Genomic DNA, 23,122 nt, shown 5'->3' with positions numbered 1-23,122 from the left:
TCGATTCACTGGCTCGCTCTCTCGCCTGGCCGCACTGTATCCTGGATCACCAGCCTCGACTCCTCCAACACGGCTCCCATCTCCGGGCTCAGGTTGACCAGCTGGCCCTCCTGCACCTCCAGGTCCTCCTGGGCCTGCTCTTGTTCTGGCTGCTCCTCCTCCTCCTCCTCCTCAGGCTCGGCTTGTGGCTCAGGCTCGACCTCACCCTCACGGATCTTCTTCACATAGAAGGTGAAAGGGGGCACGCGGTATGTTGTGGTTTTAGAGCGCGCGTAGGTCGAGTGGTTGGGCGCTATGGATTTCTTCAGCTTGTCACGGGACATGCGCAGCTTCTCCTTTCGCTCTGTGTTAGGAGCCATCTTTGTGCCCAGTTTGCCCATCTTCTTGCCTAGGCTCAGCCTGGTCTTCTGGAGGTTCTCCCTGGTCCTGAGACGTGTCTTTTCCAGGTTCTCCTTGGTTCTCTGACGGGTTTTCTCCAGGTTCTCCTTGGTTCTCTGTCGGGTCTTCTCCATCTGCTCCTTGCTGAAGGCTTTCTTCAGCTCGTCCACGCGCTGCATGCCACTGCGTTTGATGCGCTGTGCCCGAGATACCTCCACGATTTCCTCAATCTCCACCTCCTCCTCATCTCCTCGTTCTTCTTCTCCTCCTTCACTCAGCACCTGCTCACCCTCTTCATCCTCTGGCTTCTTAGAGGTCTTCACCGGCTTCTCCTTATCCTGATAGATAAATAGATATAGATTGCTTGTCAGATTATCTGCCTTAAGCAACATAAAGCATTCTACACATTTATACGCTATCACACAATGCTAGCAGTGCTGGAAGTGTAAAGATTGTGTTTTTCTAGGCCACATAAAGCCAACTATACATTATATGGACAAAAGTATTGGGACACCTGCTCATTTATTGTTTCTTCCAAAATCAAGAGTATTTATCCTGCTTTTGTTGGAGTAACTGCCTCTACTGTCCAGGAAAGAAGACTTTCTACTACATTTTGGAGCATTGCTGAGAAGGTTAGTGAGGTCAGTATTGGATGGAGCACCCTCATTCCAGAGAACACAGTTTCACTGCCCCATGGCTCAATGCTGGGGGATTTATACCCCTCTAGCCCACATCTGGCATTAGGCATGGTGCCAATAGGTTAAATGGGTGCAACTTCATGTTCCTGAACACATTCATTAGAAGGGATGTCCACAAACATTAGGCAGCTGAACACGCTTGGAGGAGAGCACTAATACTGGATAACAGACACCCACACTGACTAGCATTGTACTGAGTTACGGGATGAGAGGGAAGACCATCCAACCCACTCAGAGAAAGGAAACCAAGATCTCTGGGACTGCTGGGGATTGAACCCTTGATCCTCTGATTATAGGGCCAACGCTGTACAGCACTTACAGTTCTTACATTTTATACACAGAACTGCAGCAGAGCTAGTTTTATATCATTGATAACAGTAATTCCAGTCATAAACAGGTTTGACACGTTGCATAAAGTTAGCATAATATTGTGACCCATATGTCCAAATATTTGTGGACACCCCTTCTTATAAATGCCTTCTGCTACATTAAGTTGCACCCATTGCTGACACAGATTTGTACCTAGGTTGGATCGCCAATCACCCGACCCATACATATTCTCCCCATAATATACAATGCTCCCAAAACACTGGCAGGGTGAACACCTGACAACATACAGCTCTTCCGACACGCGCACAGCCAGTCATCGCCTCTATTTCCGAACTGCCACTGATGCGGCGCCATCAGGCAACCAACGCACTCAGAGGAAAGCCTTGTGTACCTGGCTCTGATGCATCAGCCAGCAGATGCCATTGCCAGCCAGCATTGCACAGGAGTGAGGTAGAGAGAAAGTGTCATCTACCCACCCTGGAGAGAGCGAGGCCAATTGTGCTCTCTCTCTGGGCCCCAGCTGCAAGTATCTAGCAGTATGACCGGGACTGGAACCAGTGGTCCTCTGGTCATTGCGACATGAGACAGTGCACTAAAAAAATCTGTGCTTGCCATCAAAAAGAAAATCCATTAATTAAAAGAAAGTGAATTGTGTAAAAGTGTGATAATGATGATTATCTCATTTTTGTTTAAGTTGACTGATTTCATTTCATTTCCCTGAAGCTGCTTCTGTAATCAACATCTCAACCATTTTCACTTTTATTCAGCGCAGTTCATTCGTGGCGATAAGTCAGCTGTTCAGAATTCAGGTCATGTTCTCAGGTGTTTGATTCAGCATCAGTGTATTTCTGTAACTCAGCGCTGAATAAGTCGCATGGTGTAATTTTTATTTTTTTTTTCTGTGAAGTCAGATATGTTGATTTTGTAGCAGTAGTTTTGTACCATGATGCGCAGAGAGAGAGGCTAAGTGCACCCCCTAGTGGACATTCAAAACACTGACTAATAATTTCCACAAACTGCAGTTTCTGCACACTCTCAATACTAGAGGGTGTAAATGGTTATCTGAGTGATGCCATAGAAAAACCACGTTAACCTTCTAATTAATGCATTCAGACATTTTAAGATGCACCCATTGCTGACAAAATGTGTACATGCACACACAGAGCTTGTCTATTCCTTGTAGAGAGGTATTGCCAATAGAATAGGACTCCCTGGAGCTGATTAACATACATCCTGACCTTACTCACGCTTACTCTTGTCGCTGAATGTAGGGCTGCCACTAACAACTATTTTTTCATTGATTAATCTATTGTTTATTTTGTCAATTAGTCTGTTAATCTTAATGATTCATTTTCCTTTTAAAAAGTTAAAGGTTAAAGGATTACATATTAAGTGCAAAACTGTAGCTTTAAACAAGAACAGTCCGTATAACAGCCAGCAGTGCAGTGGGGTATTTATACACCTTATTAAAATGTATGTGATGAATAAAGTCACTACATATGATTTATATCGCTGCTGTCCGATGAAAATCATGTATCTCCATTTTTGTATGTGTTTAGTTTTCTCTATGGTTTCAACCCTGTAGCTGCTCTGTACACAGTGTCAATAATTCTAGATAAATCGACCAATAGAAATGCTCTAAATGAACCAGAATAAGCTCTTATTTTACATTCACTTCTATTCAGAGTTAAGGACATTTTTGCCTTCTTTTGTAAAGTCACTATTTTGGAGATACATGTTTTTTACTGGACAGCAATGATATCCAGTCAGGCCAAAAGAGCACAAACACACACACTGGCTTTAATAATGAGTGAATTTAGTGGCTACAAGAACAACGGATTCACAGAGCTTCCCTACCAATGCTTAATAAAGGCTGGGTTATGCCTACTGCAGACGCAAGGCCAAAGGCACGGCCAGCCCACACGGTGGCACCTCTGTGATTTATCTTCAGGTGCTTGTGCATTGCTCTCGTGCTGCTGTGGTATGCCTATGATACTTTGTACAGACAACCTTGCACAATGCACACACCTCCCTTTATTAACTCCTTTTTTTTCGAGTCGAACTCTGCTGCAGCCCCAACTGTAGCTGTGAATGGAGCTGACCGGACTGGAGCCAGAAACGACTGACCTCAAGGAGCAGTCCCGTCATGGCAATCAGGAAAAATGTTATCTGAACTAAAAGGTTAAATCCACAACCAAAAGAACAATTCTAATACTGTGAAAACGACCATTTCAGCCTCAACCCCATCGATGACAATGTGACAGCCCAAGCTGAATACCATCAAATCCTCAGAGTAAAATTCCAAAATCTAAAAGTAAAAAGCCTCTCCTGGACCTTGGAGACAGTTACTCCAACAAAAGCAGGACAAACTCTTTTTAAATACCCTTGATTTCTAAAGAAACAATAAATGAGCGGGTGTCCCAATACTTTTGTCCATATAGTGTACCTGGTCAGTACAGATATTTGGAGATAGTTGGAATGTCTCCTCTGCTCTAATAACAGCCTTTGTTGTTCTAGTAAGATGTTGGAACATTGCTGTGAGAACTTGATGGCAGTAATGAGTGCTCCTTCAAGCTTGACTCATTATAAGAAGTTGTGAACTTTTGGACACGGCAAAGTTCAGCACCGAATGCCAGACTGAGATAGGTGTGAAATGGCTCTTCGAAGTGTAGCTTTCATATCGAGCGGTATGTACAAGGGCTGTGTCTCTAAGGGAAGGTGATGCATACCGAAACAGCCCTGTCCACTGACTGCAGCACAGTCAGCAAGATAAGACGCACCCTCACTGAGACAGACTTCCTCATGTCTAATAACAGACCATATTTGCAAACTTTCATCTGATAATAAGCAGTTTCATTATTATACAAATCACATAAAGACGTAAATGTACCACACACTGCGGTGAAGCATCGGCATGCTCACAGAAATTCACACACACACACACACACACACACACACACGCCTACACTCGCATACGGCACTAACACTGAAGATCAGATCATCAGTGTGCACATAACACATAAGAGTCATCAGAGACGAGGGAGGAGGATTGTGCTCGTGGATCTTCCAACCTCAAGAGAGAACATTTCTTCAGTCAGATTGTACAATGGCTGTGAAGTGGCCACTCCCACACACTCCTTATCTCTCCTAGCTTGCAGTGTAGGCCTCTGTAGTTACTGCTGTGCTGCTTATTCTGAGCCTCCTTAAAGTGTTAGGAGTCTTGCCCAGGGATTCTTATTAGTGTAATGTGGTGTGCTTGGCCTGCCGGGTAATCAAACCTTAGTCTGCCACGCTGAAGGAGACCCCATGTCAAGATAATTAGAGGTTATAGATAGTCTATTCAAACTAGCTGAGGTTTTTCTTGGGTAAATAGCAAAGCACTTTTGTAAGTTGCTCTGGAGAAGAGCGTCTGCTAAATGCCTTAAATGTAAATCTGAATGTAATAATTATCTTGAGATAATTTTGTTGGGTTAATTATCCCAGATAATGCTCACACACACAAATCATCACACACACACATGCAAAGATTCAATCTCAAGATAATTTTCTCAGGGAAATTATCTCTGGAAACTAATGTCAGGAAACCTTTCTCAAGAAAAGGATAATTATCTCAGGAAAGGATTACGAAGGAAAACACATCTCAAGATAATGATCTCAATATCATCAAGAAAATTATCCCAAGATCCTTTTCTCAGGATATTATATTGGAATAATTACTTTACTAATTACTAAGATTATTAGCATCCTAATAAATAGCGTACTAATGATCTTATCATTTTCTCAAGATACCATTTTCTCACTGCTGTGAAGCATCACATCAATCTCAAGACCATTTTCTAAGGATAATTATCTCAAGATAAGACAAATTATCTCAGGATAACTATTCTGAGACAACTTTCCCAAGAACATTATCCTGAGCTTTCTGGATGACTGAATTCATGCAAAGTGCATAGAGAATAATCTCAGTGAAGCAGGCGAAATTATCTGGACAAAATTATCCACAGAATATTATATTATAAAACAATTATTTCAAGAAAATCTCAAGGATAATTAACCCAAGAAAAAAAAATTCTTATTACTTGTTACTTATGGGGCTTCTGTAATCTGCAGTGATTGCATTATCAACATTTAACATTTCCAATGCTAGAGTTTAAATTCTGTACTGATCTCACTACAGGACAGATCATATGCAAGTAAACCTGTATTTCTGTGCCTTTATAAGGATTCCCCATGTAGGTTAGTTATTCTTTAGTCCCTTTTATTGCTTGGACTTCAAAAAGACTAATTACTCTAATTAATCACCCAGAAAGTTACTCATAAGTAACTCCCAGAAGTTTCTGCAGCCTGTTTCACAATCTGCCATGTTTCTTTGCAGAGAGCAGCTTTGAACACCACACAATGCTCCCTCTGGTGGTCAAGAGCAGGAACAACACTCAAAACCCCCTAGTCCATGGACATTACTAGGAAAGAGGAACTCTCTCAGTCTTTAGGTCCTCATAAAATGGCCTCTGTTGCCTTATGTGGAATTGAGAGTGAGACCAAGAAGTGTGTGTGTGTGTGTTTGTGTGTGTGTGTATGTTTATTTTAGGTTCGCCTTTCCTGCTCCCTGGATTCCATCTGCGCCATTCCCTCATTGCCTGGACATCAGCCATCAGTGCCACCCCCCTCACCCCAAGCCCCTGATCACTATCTCCAACTGCACCCTAACAAATAAATACTGATGCTGTCACCACGGCAACAGCCAGCACTGCATCCTGCTAAAGCCAGAGGGCAGCAGTGAACAGCTGCAGGAGTGTGTGGGAGTGTGAGACACTCTCAGAGGAATAAAGAGTGAACAGTAACTGAGTACAGTAGTTCCAGTTCAACCATCTTCAATTAGAAATGAATTCAACTGGTTTGGAAAGGCGAGGGGCGAGGGGCGATTCTCAGGAATTTGTGCCCTTTAAGTCCCTAATGTATAAGGGTTAAAACTATCAGTTATTAAAATCACAGAGGCGGAACTGACTCACATTATGTAATAGGCTGTGACAAATTTCATGCCTTTAGCATCTAAATAAATAAATCAACTAAATATTTAAATCTAAAAGCTATTTGTGTTTTTCCTAACAAATATCAGCATTGATTGGACTATTAAAAGTATAACAAATATTAGTTATATTAGTTATATATATATAATTTGAATTGGTAAAGGTATGTATAAAATTTATTTATATATATTTTTTATATTTATAAAAAAAACCAATATATTCTCAATATATATTTCTTAATGTTGCAGCGTTTTCTGGTGTCCCTCAGTCCCTCATGTACTCATACACTTTAATTTCTCTCCCTGTGACAAAAATAGTTTTTTTTTAACGATTGAATAGATGTAAAATTATATTTCCTCTTCTCTATACATAAAACAATTATACAGATCAAGCTCAGTGTTTCAGTCTGGCTCCTTAATAAAATCTTATTTAACAAATTTCCACATTAAAATATTACTGGCGTAGTGCAAATACCAGACGTATTAGATATAAAAACACCGGTTTATACAATAGTGTTTGCTAGTATAAAAAGGCATTAGCTGTTTTAGCACAAAACCTTTAACCCCATAACATTTAGGAATGTGAATAACTTGAATAGTTGTTACGGGGTTGTAACTTTCATGTCTTTAAAAAGGGCACCCATTCCTGAGAATGACTCAGTGGTTAATTTCATGTGACTCAGTATGTGTGTAGGGGAGACCTAGCAGAGACTTCATAAATGTCACATAGGCATCTTGTGAATACCACAGCACCATATAGCTGATAATAGTGCTGCTTTTCCACAACAGCAACATCAAGAGTCCCTGTTGCCAAGAACACATGCCTAAAGTAGTGGAAGTCCTACTGATCACCAGAACACTGACAGGGAGTGAATCAAAGACCCTCAATAGGATCAGAGACGGGAGGGCAGAGATTGCATTAAACCTGATCTTCACTGAAGCTACAAGACCAGTTTAGTAATGAAGGCTTCAACACAGTCTAAACTGTTCTGCTGTTCAGACTGAATGACTGTTTAAAAAATAGGACATAAGACTCTTTTTGGTGTAGCGTGGTGATATGGTTGCAGAAACTGGTTCAATTCTCAGTCAGCATGCTCATGTCTGGCTCCCTTGGGTTGAACGTGGGCTAGATGGGTTCCAGGTGGGCATGGGCTCTGTGTGGGGTTTGTACTTCTTTTTTTTTTTTTTTCTGGGACCAAGTTGGGTTTCCCGAATTGGTCGCATTGCTACAGCCCATCCTAATCTCACATTGGTCTCATTAAGACCCCATATGCATTGTACAACCCAGATGGGGTCCATGTTTAACCCCGCTTGGTCCCATCACTGACCCAGGTGGCATCTTTCTGGACCCCAGTTGGGCTACCCATACAGGCCCCAGGATGAATTCTGAGGTTTTTGGCACCATCACTGCTCAGATCCATCCAACCACACAGCCTGTTTAGTCCCTGTTGAGAAGTGCTTCCAATAGAATAGGACCGTCTGGAGCAGATAAACATGAATGTATTGGCACCATGCCTAATGCCAGCTGTGGGCCAAAAGGGTATAAACCTTCTTTGCATTGAGCTGTAGAGCAGTGGAACTGTGTGCTCTGGAATAATGATGGTGCTCCATCCAATACTTTTGGGATGAGTTGGGGATGAGACATTTTCTCCCAAAAAAAAAAAGAAAGAAATGCAGGATAAACTCTCAACAATAAATGCGTCACAATACTTTTGTCCATTTAGTGTACCTGGTGATGCCGTTGATACCGATTCACACTTCAGACAGTCATGAATTATAAAATTTCATTTTCATTTCATTTCATTTCTTTTGCAAATGCAGTGTGGTACTGCGGTAAAACCTTGCCAGTGTCCGGTTACTACACTGCACTCATCTCTATGCTGTCATTCATACAGCGCTTTAATGGTAGAAATAAGACACCAGTTTATACAACCCGTCACTGTGCTGCCAGTGTATCTGATGACATATTAAGATCAACAAGTGCTTGTGTGGATATTCCAGTCAAATGACCTCACCACACATTTCGTATGAGGAAAGATTGTTAGTCCCAAAAAGTAAACTACAATTACATAGACCAACAGCTGCTCATGGGATGGACCACTATGACAGGCCTCCCCTAAAGATCAGTACACCCAGGGGTGCTGCCAAGGATTTTGGGCCTGATGAAAAGACATTATACTAGGCCTCATAACTCTAGCAATTCTATCAGAATACTCAATGAATACATTTTTTAGGGCTCTGCCAGTCACAGGCCTTTGGAATGGTCCTACACATTTCTGTCCATTGACCATTGGTTCTTGTAATATGGATCTAGTAATTTGGATGGATTACTGTCCATGAATCCACCTGCCTTTAACTTGAGCATATTCATTCCTGGTTTAGCTAAAAGAGGACGCATAGTCACCCTCGTTTACACCAATACAACAGCTCACAGGAGCCGTGTAGCATAGCATAGCATAGCAAAGCTTTAGCACTGTCACAAGAATGCTGTAGTTATTTTTGGTACTGATTCCTAGTGCTGAAGCGGTCTTGTTGTGTCCTTTCAGTACAGTGTGCAGTGTTTGCTAGCTGAAGAGATTGTAATCAGTTGGTTAGGGTTAGCTTTTAACCTAGCACCCTCTCACTTCCCCGGATTTGGCTTCCTTGTGTGGTGCTTTCCCCTTCTGATGTGTGGTCAGCTCTAGTCTGTAATAAGTATTGATAATAAATCAAGGGAGCGAACATTGGAGAGAAACGATTTTGCCTAGCACAGACACCCTTTCATTTGGTCGCTTCTTGAGTTTGAGCCACTTTCTTTGGAGACCAGCACAGGAAAGGCCATAGTCAAGAGGCCTGGGTCACATAGCCACATGTTATCAGCAGTTATCAGTTATTAGAGTCTGGTGAAAATGTGTGGCTTGTCTCAGGAAAGTAACCAAATATATAAAGCACACCATACTCTCCCGAAGTGGCCGTCGTGTTTATCCGTGTTGCAACTTTGCAGGGCTTTCACTAGTGGGCTGGGTGTATTATCAATAATTCTGTCTGATTGCATCAGCCTTACTGTACATACAGTATGGAAAAAAGCAAAATGAGGCATTTGTGACTAGAAAGCTGATACTTCATACATATGAGAATGTGTGTGTGTGTGAGTGCGAGAGAGAGAGAGAGTGTCAGAGAGTCTCGGGAGGCAGGGATGAAAGGCATTCTGAAGATGAGTGAGGGAGCAGCTGCTCTGCAGGGTCTGCTGCAGCTGCTCCTGCACTGCTGCACAACGGCTAACTCCTCTAGAAAAGCGGCTACTTAAGTCACATTTGACACCCCCAATGAACATTTCAGTGATTTTTCCATAAATGTCTGTATAATTACATGGTATAGATGTACGTAAAGTCATTCTGTGTGGTTTGCTGTATTCTAGAGGAACCTCTGAAGATTGTCTTACAGACAGCTATTACATTATACGGTTATGAACACATACAGAGCTACATACAGGGAGTTGTAAGGCAAAATAGTACCCTAGGAAAAAGTATGTTTTCAGATGAACCACAATTTTTCCATCATCAACACTGAATATAAACCCCCAGAAGAGATGTGCAGCTTACTGGAGGGTTTGGACAGTAAATAAAATGGCTATATTTGGGTTACAGACATCCCTTGGTACCCACCACTGTGAAGACATCTGCACACACATCATCTTACACATCACATCATCTTACTCTGAAAGACTTTGTTTACACCTCAGCCATTGAATTATGCTGAAATCTTTCTGTACTTTTCTGCACATTTATGGTGATATTCTTTTACAGTACAATGAGGTTTGTTTCTTAACATATCCCAGCTTGGAAAACTGAAGTCAGAGCACAGGGTCAACCATGAGCAGAGAGAGTTAAGGGCCTTGCTTAACAACAGCTTACCAAACCCACAAACCTTCTGCGGGGTAAGATTATGTAGAGTTTAATAGATATTTAACTGAATGTATAATGAAGATAAGGCTTGTATCTACACAGTATACAACGTTTGTTAATCATTATCACAATATCGTCTTTTAGAATAGAAAGATCACATTTCAATATATAAATAAGCCCTTTAACCTATCACAAATGTTGGTTGTTGGGTACAGTGAACAGCCTGACCAATCACAGATGTTCTTTGACTTGTGTTCTGGGGGTATTTTGACCAATTAAGGTGTTTAATAAATGTAAATATTGCAGGCCCCCCCCCCCCCCCCCATCAAAAATGCTATTGTTCATAAAATAAAATGGTAAAAAGTGCTCACGGATGAAAGGCAATCCTTCAAATTTGCACCCAAAACACACACTCTTGCATTCAGTTAGTCACTGGTTGCGCTGGCCACTGGCTGCTATATTAAGCTCTTGGCACTGACATTAGAGCTGGCTTCCATTTTAACTCTATAACACCAGCCAGTGTCAATGTCAAACTGGCAGGAGCTTTTCACCCATTTACCATCATTAAAGGTTCCTGATCGTCAGGCTGCCTCAGTGCAGTGGCCTGAGAGGACAAGGGCTGCAGGAGTAAGAATACTGAGGAGGAGTAGGGTGACGCAGTATGGATGAAGGAGGAATGGACATGGCGTGTGTGGTCCAGGGTGGAGTAGGTGTTATGGTCAAGGTATGGTGCAGTCTTCATCACTCACGAGTTCCCAGGAAGCCATACAGTGTTACAAGGACAGCTATCTATTGTTGGGACAGACATGTTCCACAGTGCGTTGTAAAGAAGGTGGCAGCGTCCTATGGCCTTCAACTAGGACACTATAAATGCTACAAGCAGGTGTGTAACCCATACACAAGTACTTACACAATCTTACAAACACACGAAGGTGCTTCAAATGGTTCTTTGAATGATGACATGTCCAAATGTTTGTGGACACCCCTTCTAATGAACGCATTTATAAGAAAATGCACACACACAGCTTGTCTAGTCCCTGTAGAGAAGTACTGCAAATAGAATAGGACTCTCTGGAGCAGATAAACATAAACCTATTGCACCATGCCTAATGCCAGGTGTGGACTAGAGGGGTATGAAGTGAGCTGTGGGGCAGTGGAACAGTGTTCTCTGGAATGATGGATGGTGCTCCTATATGATCCTATACTTTTGGGATCAGTAGGGGAGTTGGAGATGAGGTGGGGTAGTGATCATCCAACACCCTGACCTCAAGAACGCTCATGTATTTGTATGTCTGAATGCAATAAAATCCTTACAGCAATGTTCCAATATCTAGTAGAAGCCTTTCCTAGACCGTTGAGACAGTTACACCGAAAAAAAAAGCAGGATAAATACCCTTAGAAACAAAAAAGGAGCAGGTGTCCCAACACTTTTGTCCATATAGTGTAGAAGAACCACTTTTGGTTCCATAAAGAATCATGATAATGAAGATGCGTGATAATGCAGTGCACAGAATCTTTTAAAGTCTAAAGAAACAGTACGTGATATAAAGATTTCTCACCAATATAAAGGAGCAATGCCAATGTTTAATTCTTCCTAATATGACTTGGAACATAATATGCCAGATTCAGATCCTCGAGCCTCTAGGAACATCTGAATGTGAATGTGTTAAATTGGTTGTCACTGCCCCTATGCCCATGCCAGGGCACCCAGCATCCACTCATACAGCAGGACAGTATCACTGTGACTTTTTCTATGCCAAGTCACAGGACTTGACCATATAATATGACAGCATTAGCAAAACAGCGGGTGGCTAGCTCTAATAAAGTGATTCCAAGCAGGTGCCAATACTACGACAGACAGAAAGACAGACTGATGACTGGACCAAGTGAATGAAAGGCTAGAGGAGGAGAGATAGAAGGAAGAGACAAATCAGGGATTGAAAATTTGAGGAGAAGAAGCACCTGAGCACTGAACTGCAACCAGGAGGAGAGGGAACTCTGCAAAATGTGTCGGCATTTGATAATTGTCAGATTTCTGTCGAATTGTTTCGAATTTCTCATTTTCTGTAGCTTGGACAGGAAATCTGCTTTTAAAACAGTCAGTTGCAGTACTGAAGAGATGTGAACTGCATATTTTAACATTTACCTACCTTCAATACATCTAACCATTACATATATAACCAGGTTAAGGTACACGATTAAATATGATTATGGATATGGATACAAAATATGGATATTTTATAACATATTAGATACTGAGTTGATATAAGATGAACTCCCTAACTCCCCTTTAGGCCCTAACTTCAGTTCTTCACTCTAATGACTTGATCACTGTTTAGTTATTAGTAAAATTGGATAACTGTCTAGTAATTTTACTTAAATTACATTGGCCCTGAATTAGAACCCTGTGGGACAAATATGCTAAACTTAAATGGCTAGCAAATAATTCATCATATTTTCTTAATTAGGATCAATAACTGAATAATTAAGCTAGGATTTGGGATTGAAGTTCATTTATGTCTGGGTTGTTATCCACTACACTACACCAACTGAATAAAAGACACAAATAACAGAACAGCCATCAATCTGCCACATCTGGACACGTCTGTCCATTGTCTGTGCTAATCCACTATGTGCTTCAGATGCAGCATATAGAGATTAGGCTGAAAAACACACTGGATGTTTTCCTTGAATCCTGTTATTTGGTGAGTTTGGCTTATTTAAGCGCATGTTGCTGTGTCTGGCTCTGTTGCTACAGGATCGGGTGTTGCCCCGATGATCCAGGTTTAATTATAAAGCATCCGTGTCAGAGCCCTGCCCTTTTGCAAGCGATCTGAAAGAATGCAGCTATTTCAGGACCTGAAAAAGAACAGCGGAGCACCTGCGACACGTCATCAACTTTATACACGCAGGCATGCATCTCTTTCACACTGGACACAATGCAGTCACTTTCTGGAGCGCAGCATAAAGGCCCTGTGTATTGTGATTTTTAATAACAATGTTGACACATCGTTCTATTGCCATCCTCCTGAAGTGACACACAAATACACAGTGCAAATAATTAGAGACTTGGCCCTTCACTGGTAACACGCACACTGGGTTATTGATTAAAAGGTAGTGGGTTTAATACCCGGGTTCACAAAGCTGCCATTACTGGGCCCTTGAGCTAGGCCCCTGCTCCAGGGGTGCTATAGGATGGCTGACCCTGTGCCCTGACCCTGGCTTTCTAAGCTGGGACGTGTACAGAGAAGAATTGTGTTGCACTGTAAAGGTGTATAAATATAGTGACCCAAAACTACCTCAGTCTGGGGACTGTCAGCACACACAGGGACCCCTGACTTGTTAACGAATTTTCTCATAAACAGAAAATGGAAACATTAACATTAATAAAAGGCATATTTCCAGGCACTCTTTATTTATGTATTGACAAATGACTCAATTTTCTCACAGTTATTTACAGCCCTGCGATGTGATTGGTTGTCTATGAGGGTCAATCTCTCACCATGACTGCGCTCTGATATAAAGCCGCTTGTATTCATGTATTCAAGCCATGCCCAAGAGAGCACAACTGGCCACAACGCTCGCTCTCTCATGGCTCTTAAGATGCCTGTTAGCTGGTGCAGTGGAGCTGGGGACCTAGTGCTTTCTTCCTAGCATGACGGCTGCCTGGCGATGCTGAACGGGTGCAGTTTGAGCAGAGGTGGTGGCTAGCTTCACATGTATACCAGGAGATATCAAGTGCTAGCTAATTGGCAGCACCAAATGGGATAAAGGGGATAAAATAAAATTCAAAAAAGAAATAATACTGTGTCCTAACAACAAGCAATACTAGCGTCAGGAACAACACACCCAAACAGTCCCATCACCAAAAATGCCGTCAGCTGCAGAGCACCAGATAGGATGGACGGCTCATTTCCATGTTTGAAGCACCATGATGATATTATACCCAACGTAAATATTGTGGGGAAGTAGGGCTGGGCAATATGAATCAAACCAAGATCATGATCAATTGAACATTTTACCACGATTATAATAATAAACAATTATATAAGCTGCTCGAGTTGCTCAGGTAGCTCGGTTCTTGAGTTCTTCTTCATGTTGCTTCCATGTTGTAGGTTGGATGGGGCGGAGTCACATGCTACACAGGCGGAAGTATCTTTTATCTAAACACAGCTGACCGAAGCCCACTGAACACAGGCGAGGAGAAACCAAAACACGAGGTGGAGACAGAGAGCTGTATGACCCTTCAGAGCTGTATATAACCGCAGTAATAAACTCAAGGTCATGCCTTACTATGGATATTGCCACAGAATTGCTGAGGCCTTTGGCCTTGTGTTTACAACCGTAACACACTCGTGTCAAGATCTCAGGGTATAGCATGACCTCTTGGGTATTACTGCATAATTAACCTTCTGAATGCTTCATATGCTTAAAGTAAAATTCAATTGTTGCTGTTTGTGAGTTGGAGTATAATAATCTGCTTCTGCAAAATGTTATACTTACAACTACCATCCATAACTATAGCGCCACTGACAGGTGAAGTGAAAAACACTGGTTATCTTCAGTATCTACAGTGGCATCTGTCAAGGAGTGGACAGATTAGGCAGCAGGTGAACAGCCAGTTCGAAAGCGAGAAAAATGAGCAAGCATAAGAATCTTTGACAAACTGTGAACATCTGCAAAATATCAACCTGGTCTGGTGGGTTTTTTCTGGAATGCAGTGGTCAGTAATTAACTAATGTGGGCCATGATTAGAAAACCGGTGAATCGACGACAGGGTCATGGGCACTCATGGCTGACCGATGTGATCCATGGAGGCCCCACCTCACAACTTACAGGTCTTAAAAGATCTGCTGCTAAAATCTTGGTGGCAGATGCCACAGGACACCTTCAGAGGGTTTGGGGAGTCCGTGCCTCGAATGGGTTAGATCTGTTGTGGCAACACAAGGGGGACCTACTCAATATTAGGTACTAATGTTACGGCTGATTGGTGTATGTGAAACTTTTTATGAACATACAGTGCAATGTCTTATACCAGAGTGTTTCCTAGCAGGCGGAGTTAATAAACTGCTGAATTCTGTTTGTTCTCCTCCTCCGAGGACAGAACTGATGGGCGCAGCTGTAGAGAAGCTGTAGGGCAAAAACAAGCGTACTGATCTTCTGATGAATACGGGCACTAAAACTTTGGATGTTCTCCCTGAGATGTTTCCACAAATACACATTTATGCCCTCTCTCTAACTGCGTCTCCTATACCACTCTCAGAAGCTCGCTCACACACACACGCCTGTCACCCAGCGGGGGACCAATTTTACAAAGGTAATTTATGTGGGTCTCTCAGGTCTGCAACTGGATATCTGTCAAATGCCAGTAGTGTAATCTCTAGCCTCAGTGGACATTCCAGCAGAGAGCACTGAAAGTTAGACCACGCAAACACACACACACACACTGCTCGGAGATTCTTTTGCTCACACGCTCACACATACACCCACCTGCATGCACCTGTGCAAGTTATCAAAACTGTAGCGCACACACACACATATACACACAGTTAAAATCTATTGCAGATAAACATGAACCTATTGGCATCATGCCTAATGGCAGGCGTGGGCTACCGGGGTATAAAGCCCCCCAGCTTTGAGCATTGGAGTAGAGGAACAGCGTTCTTTGGAATGATGGTGCTCCACCCAATATGTTTACAGAAAATCTGTAAGCATGCATTTTACACTATATGGACAAAAGTATTGGGACACCAGCTCATTCATTTCTTCTGAAATCAAGGGTATAAAATAGGGTATCATAGTTTTGTTGGAGTAACTGTCTAGTGAGATTTGACTGTGTTCAGCAAAAAGAGTTGAGTGAGGATGATTGGATGATCACCACCCCACCTCACCCCCAACTCAACTCCCCATCCAAAAAGTACTGGATAGAGCACCAACATTCCAGAGAACTTCACAGTTTCACCATATACCCCTCTAGCCCACTCCTGGCATTAGGCAGCATGGTGCTAATAGGTTCATCAGCTGCAGAGAGTTCTATTCTATTGGCAGTATGTCTGTACTAGACAAGCTGTGTGTGCAGCTGCGCATCTATGTCAGAAATGAGTGCAAGTAGCTGAATGCATTGATTAGAAGGGATGTCCACAAACATTTGGACATGTATAGTTAATCCCTAAAAAGAGGTAACACACAACCACACCCTTTTACACTCATTTCTTCCCTCCTCCAGGAGTATGTTTAAGTAGTGAACAGTCTTGCCGTTCTCTCCAAGGCTGCCTCTAGGGGCTGTTGTACAGAAGTGGCTCATTATGGAACTAAATAGGGCCACGCAAGCCCTGAGTAAACTACAACTCAGCCATGGAAGAAGCTGACCAGTCCAGAGCACAGCACTGAGAGTACAGAAGCCATACCTGCATAGAACATGCAGCCAGTGCCCAACAGAGACTGTGTTTTATAGTAAACTCATACATGTTGTAGCGGTAAAATATTAACTTTACAAGAAAAGGAAAGACACTTCTTAAATTTTAATGGCCGTCAATGTAATCAGTAGTCATACCAAGTCATTTCGGAGCATTTCTACTGGCCTGCTCATCAAGAAACAGTTTCACAGTCTTACAAAAAGTGAAAACTGACAAAAAATGAAGATACAAGGTTTTTTTGCAGGACAGCACTGATATACCATGTTAAAATGCAGCAGTTTGAGGAGAAGGTGCTGAATGAAGCAAATTGCACTGAAGCTTTCTCCCTTTCTCTCTCGGCCCTCTCGGCCTCTAGAATCGTTAAACTGCATTGCAGACGTTACCGCATTCTCAACTATAATTAGACTGTCCATGAGTGGAGTAAGGGGAGGGGGCTGTCTCTGGGCGACTCTCGGTCACTTTGCCCACCACCCTACACCCCCGAAACCACTTTAAGCTCCTCTATTCCACTCTCAACTGCAAGCAAACCACTTTACTCTACACAGAGTTCACAAAACACATCATAACCTGGTTTATTCCACTGTAGGGGAGTAAGCCTTCTGCAGGGGAGAACCGGCCATAATGTTCTGCTCTCATGTTGAAGCTTAAAGAAAGACTCTACTTTGCCTCCATCGGCTGCACATGTTGCAGATGTTGGGTCAAAAAACACTTGAGCAGGTGCTGCAGGCCTGTTATGTTCTTCTGCTGAAAACTATTGATAATCTGCAGTATCATCACTGTCCTGCATAAAACTCATATGTCTATTTTTGCCATTTCTCACTTTTTGACATAACGTGAATCTGACAGTTGGTCTGTCCAAATTTCATTAGCAGACCAATAGAAAAGCTCCAAAAGCACAGAATCTTTTTACATTGACTTTCATTGAAAGTTAAGAAGGTTTTTCCTTCTTCTGTAAAGTTTGTGCAACAGTGACAAAATGCTACAGATGTGGCAGATGTGCTGCAAGACTACATTTATTTCTCAGGCTAAAGATATACATGGCTCTATAGGAAGGTGTTTGGGCCTCTGGCGATTAACAGTGTTTCTGTACGACCAGAGCTTATCCACAGACTTTAGAAGAAAAAGACTATTAATTTTATATTGTTGCCGTCACACAAAACCCCTGTGAATTTTTGCCTTTTCTCACTTTTTTTTTTAATTCATAATTTCTCTCCCACCAATTTGTAAATCCCCCTAGCCCTAGCCATGCTTCCAACACTAGGGTGGGAAAGGACTAAGCACACCTCTCCCGCAACACACGTGAAGCCAGTAATCGCCTCTTTTCTAACTGCCGCCAATGTGGCACTGCCAGATAGCTGACACGCTCTGAGGAAAGCGTCAGGTCCCCAGCACCGGCGCACCAGACATCTGTTCTGGCCAACATGGCTTTGAGTGTGACATGGGGAGAGAGAGCACCAAATACTCTCTCTCAGACTCTGACCTCTGATGGCGAAGCAAACTCGTGACCCCCAGGCCACAGCGGCAGCCTGTTAGACTGCTGAGCTACTCGCAGCACTGTTTCTCACTTTCCAGCAGTTGTTTTGTGAATGAACCAACAGAAATGCTCCAAATTGCAAAAAAGAATGTAGACTATAACTTTGTACATTGACTTCCATTAAAAGTGAAAGGGTTTTCTCCTCTTCCTGTAAAGCTGCTGTTTTGGAGAATTACTGCTTTAAGGTTCAGTTCAGCTCAAAAGGAGTCGAGAGTCCTAAAGCTCAGTATGAACAAGCGCACACATGCATGCACATTTAGTTTGCAGTGTTTATAAGGGAGACGAATGTGCTATATTCAGCATATCTACATTCATACGGCTGCAGGATTAGGACTTTCCAAACACACACGCTGCAGATATAATGCAGCGAAGCATGGGGGGGAAATAAAATAGCAATGTCTTCATCCTACACCATCTGATACGAGCCAACTATCTGCCAACACGCGCACTCCAGCTTTAGCGCAGATGTGTGTGTGCGTGCGTGCATGTGGCTGAGCGTGTGTATGTGTGTGTGTGTGTGTGTGAGGAAAAGACTGAGATAGTGAGATAGTGAATGATTGCATTGCATGAGAGTCAGAAAGCAAGAGAGAAACACCTAATCGTTTAACCCCTTGTCTTACTTTTCCCATTGCACATCATTATGATTTTGTTTGTGCTTTAGCTGAAAACATTATTCCAGGTCATTCGGAATAAAAAAGTGTATTAAGATTCCGCAAATAAAAATAGCTAATATTTTAGGTAGGAATTACAGTCACATTTATTGCATTTGGAAGATGCTCTTATCCAGAGTGAGTTGCATTTAAAGTCATGTGACACAGGTAGGCAAATGTAGTGTTAGGAGTCTAGCCTAACGACTCTTAGGCTAGGTTCACATTACGAGCCTCATTAATAAATTACAATGTTTTGCTTAGATCGGACCTGTATCTGTCAGTAATGTGACCAATCTGCTTCTTTCCGTACTTCCACTGACTGTTTTCACAGCTGCCACTTCTCGGCCCTTCATTGTTGTTTTTGCACATGCATACAGATAAGAAGATAAGAAGACACATGAAATTTCATCTGCTTGCACATACCCACAAATCTGATACTTATCCGGTCTAGGACCACATATGAAATTGACTCATCCACATCTGTCACATTAAGGCAGGAAATCAAATTTGAGTCACTGCAGCCTGGTAATATGAACATAGCCTTGTATAGCATGGGTGCTCACGCAGCTAGGAAATCAAACTCAATCTGCCACAAAAAGGCCAGTGTTGTTATCCACTACGCTACACCACATTTGGCAGTTATGTAGTTACTGACAGTGGTGACTCAGTGGTTGGGCACTGGATTATTTATCTTGTGGGTTCGATACCCAGGTTCACTAAGCTGACACTTTTGGGCCTTTGAGTAAGGTCATTAACCTTCCCTGCCATAGTGGTGCTGTAGTACTTATTGGCCTCATTATTGGGAGATTGCAACAATGGCAAAGCCATGCATGGTCAGGAGCATAACTGGCCTGTCTCTCTTTGGGTGGGCAGGATGGCCCTCCTTATCCCTAGTTCAGGTGGGAATATGTTAGCTGACGTAACTAAAGTGGCCCTGTCTAAAGACCTCTTCCGATGCTTCTTTCATGTGACTCAGAGGACAGAGGATTTGTGCTGGCCTGCATAGTGCTACTGCATAGTGGCAGTAAGGCTATATTTAGGATTCTTCAGCCTGTCTGCAGGACTCTTTTGTATACCAGTAACTTCCACATCTTTAAAAAAAAAAAAAACTTATGTAATTTTATATAATATACTAATACAAATTTATGGCATTTGGCTGATGCTCTTATCCAGAGCGACTTACATCAGAACCATGTTACACAAGTAGGTGATTACAGTGTCTTGCGCAAGGTAGTGTGGTGGGGGAAATCATCGGGGAAATCTAGATTATTACAAAAGGAAGCTGGTGTTGTTATCCTCTATGCTACACCAGCTGAAACACGTTTTCATTAAGCAGACATTACCGAACATGGTAGCATAGGATAGTTTATGCATCTGGTGGAATTTATAGCATATTGTAACACCACATATTTCCCAGAATTACAAAGAGAATGCATTCCAAATCTGGACTGTGAGGTTTTTCATAACCTGGAATTCCACACTAGACCTTTTTCTTTAACATACAGGGCCAAACACGCTCTATATGTGTACAACGTAGGCTCTGTTTGGTTTATATTTAGGGAAAGCCCAAGCTTCAGAGGCTGTTGTGAGGTTCAAGAGGAACCTTTGATTGTCCCATCTGGCAGAGTGCTGAGACTTTCTGATGCTGAATGTGGAATGCAAGGCCAAGCCCCTCAAAGGAATCTGTGTGTGCTTTAAAAGGCACATGGAAATATCACATACACAGTCACAGTCACATAGATCAAGTAAGTCATTTACTAATAACCGCGTTCGCGAGTTCACCATGGTGACTTCAGTCTTTCAATACAGGTCTAGATCCTGCCTAGATGGACCCATGTATAATTAACAATCAGCAACCAGCAAGTCAAGCATTGACACATTAACAGCTTAGGACTTAGATATGCAGTCCATAGCAGACACTTAGTAGATGAGGTAAGACCTGAGCCCCGTTATGGACAGCTCACAGAGAAGGCATCAAAAAGCATTCAGTGTCTGTCCCATAGATGTTACATCAGGCCAGTTTTGAAGACCTAGATTACGCAAGAGTTTTGGGAATCAACACTGAAAACTGTGCCAGAACTCACAGGACTAGTCTGGACAAATAACTTCCAAATGTTAACTCACCATTGACACTGCAATTTGGTCTAAGACTAGTCTTAATTCTTGCTTACCTGGTAAATAAGCACTTTGAAGTTTTTCCTCTTGAGCAGCTCATGCTCATTGTTCTCCAGCTTCTTGATCTGGCCAGCCTGCTTCTCCAGGTCCGTGCGCACGCTCTTCACATTGATGTTCACCTTGCGCACCTTGTCCAGGAGCTTGTTGACCGTGCCGGCCGTGCCGACGTGGTTCTTGGTCAGCTTGTTCAGCTCGCTGTGGATGCTCGTCACGCTCTTCTCCATTTTCTCCTGTCGGCTCTCCAGATTGTTCTGGGTCAGCTGGATCTGGTCCACAACGCCGATGATTTTGTCCAGAAGAGCCAGGACCATCATTCCAGTGGCCTGGGCCTCGGACCTCTCCGCATCGCCGCTTCCACCGCCCTCCAGCCCGGGCCCCAGCACCAGGTTTGCTTCTTTTGGAGCATCATCTTGGTCTTCATCATCGGACGCGTTTTTGCGGTTGGTGGCTGGGGTGGTCACTGAGGTTTTGGCCGCAGCCGTCACCAAGGCCACCTCTTCGTCATCGTCAGAGATTTCGGTGAGGGCTATGCGATCCAACTTGAGGTTTGTGTCAGCCATGGCCGGGGTTCAAGTGTAAGGTGTCCACGCAGACAAACTTACACACACACACACTTTCCAGTGGGCTTGCAGATGGAGGTCTAAAGCGCACACATACACACACACATGCACGCACACTGGCTGGTGTGTGGGAAGGCAGTCCTGGGGTAAAAATAAAGCACTAAAAAAAGACCTGAATGACAGCAGACACCGACGGGTGAAGAGCAGAGGGAATCCAACTTGCACTTTTCTCCCCTTTTGCTTTCGCTCCCTGTCTTTTTCTACCTCACTTCAGTCAGCATTCAACATTCTATTTTCCAAAAGATCTTTCACTCTTGTCCTCCACCTTTTCTCCTTCTCTAACTAACCCCTAGATCCCCTCTCCAGACGAATCTGTCCCGGTACACTGGCCAGTCTCTCTCAGCACCAAGGCGTGTGTGTATGTATATGTGTGTGTGTGTGCGTGTGTGTGTTTGTATGTGTGCCTGAGCCAGAGTGTGTGAAGCCCTCCTGTCAAATGTTCCCCTTTCCCTTCTATGCCCCTCCTCCTAACACGCTCATTTACTGTAATGCCACGGCCACACTGCCCATCGCAGCCTAGACTCCACCCATCAGCAGCCTAGCAAAGACAATCAAAGAGTGGCACATTTACGCAAACAGGCATTCTTACATACTTACCACACAACTATAAATACTAATAAACCTCAGCTCTTACATACACACCTCAGTTTAAAAAGTAAAAAGTAAAAAGCACCACGTGATTTGAGCACTCTGATAACTTTTACCAAGGTCTTAGATCTCAGTTAGCTTGTTCGGGCTACTTTTTCACAATCATTGTTGGGAAAGGCCAGGTGACCTGACTGCAAATCTCTAAGAGAAGCCCAAAAACAAGCAGCTGCATAGCACTCTGAAAATTAGTCCCTACAAGATGGCCCAAGAATTTGAAAGATTATTTGCTGGCTAAAGGGTGCCCAAACTTTTTTTTTTCTTCTAAAGACTTTTTTTTAAACTGTAAAAGAAGAGAAAAATAATCTACTTAGAATATTAAAGAAATGTTTGATCTTTAACTTTAACTGTTTTAGAAATCATTTTTCACGAACATTGCTATTTTTAGTAACAGACATTCTGACCAGGGTGTCCAAAAGTTTGTGCTATTGTACAATACATTTAATTTATATTATGGGCAGATCAATATATGAATTCTGGGCCACTGCTATTTGTAAATGCTGTAAAATACTCAAATATTTATTAAACAATGTAATTGCACCTAAATCCTTTTATTTGCATTGAGTAACAAAAGAAGTCAGATTATTCATTTATTTACAAATGCAATCATCTGTACAATGCCCACAATTAATGTATTTAATTAAATATGCTGATGATGCTGATGTCGTTGTGCATCCCAAACCTACACATTTTAAAATAACCTGAGAATATTTTTGTGAACATGTCATATTTTGTCTACTAGTACGCAAGATTTGTCCAAGAAAGA

General features: G+C 42.5%; 1 protein-coding gene across 1 annotated transcript; it reads right to left on the bottom strand.

Moving 5' to 3' along the window:
• Nucleotides 1-21,651, bottom strand: cavin1a (caveolae associated protein 1a). Its single transcript, XM_072694237.1, has 2 exons — nt 21,088-21,651; nt 1-716 (listed from the first exon to the last, which is right to left on the bottom strand). Exons 1-2 carry the CDS (start codon nt 21,649-21,651, stop codon nt 6-8), a joined length of 1,275 nt encoding a protein of 424 aa, XP_072550338.1. The 3' UTR covers nt 1-5.
• Between the last annotated feature and the right edge of the window lie 1,471 nt (nt 21,652-23,122).

The sequence above is a fragment of the Salminus brasiliensis genome, chromosome 12 (assembly GCF_030463535.1).
Source record: "Salminus brasiliensis chromosome 12, fSalBra1.hap2, whole genome shotgun sequence".
Classification (NCBI taxonomy): Eukaryota; Metazoa; Chordata; class Actinopteri; order Characiformes; family Bryconidae; genus Salminus; species Salminus brasiliensis.
Note: the sequence above shows the minus strand (reverse complement) of the source record. Positions and strands in the feature narration are given on the sequence as shown.

Coding starts and splice junctions, on each gene's coding strand:
- cavin1a (XM_072694237.1), bottom strand. CDS start 21,651: ATGGCTGACACAAACCTCAAGTTGGATCGCATAGCCCTCACCGAAATC. Junction 717..21,087: donor TCAAAGTGCTTATTTACCAG/GTAAGCAAGAAT, acceptor TTTATCTATCAG/GATAAGGAGAAGCCGGTGAA.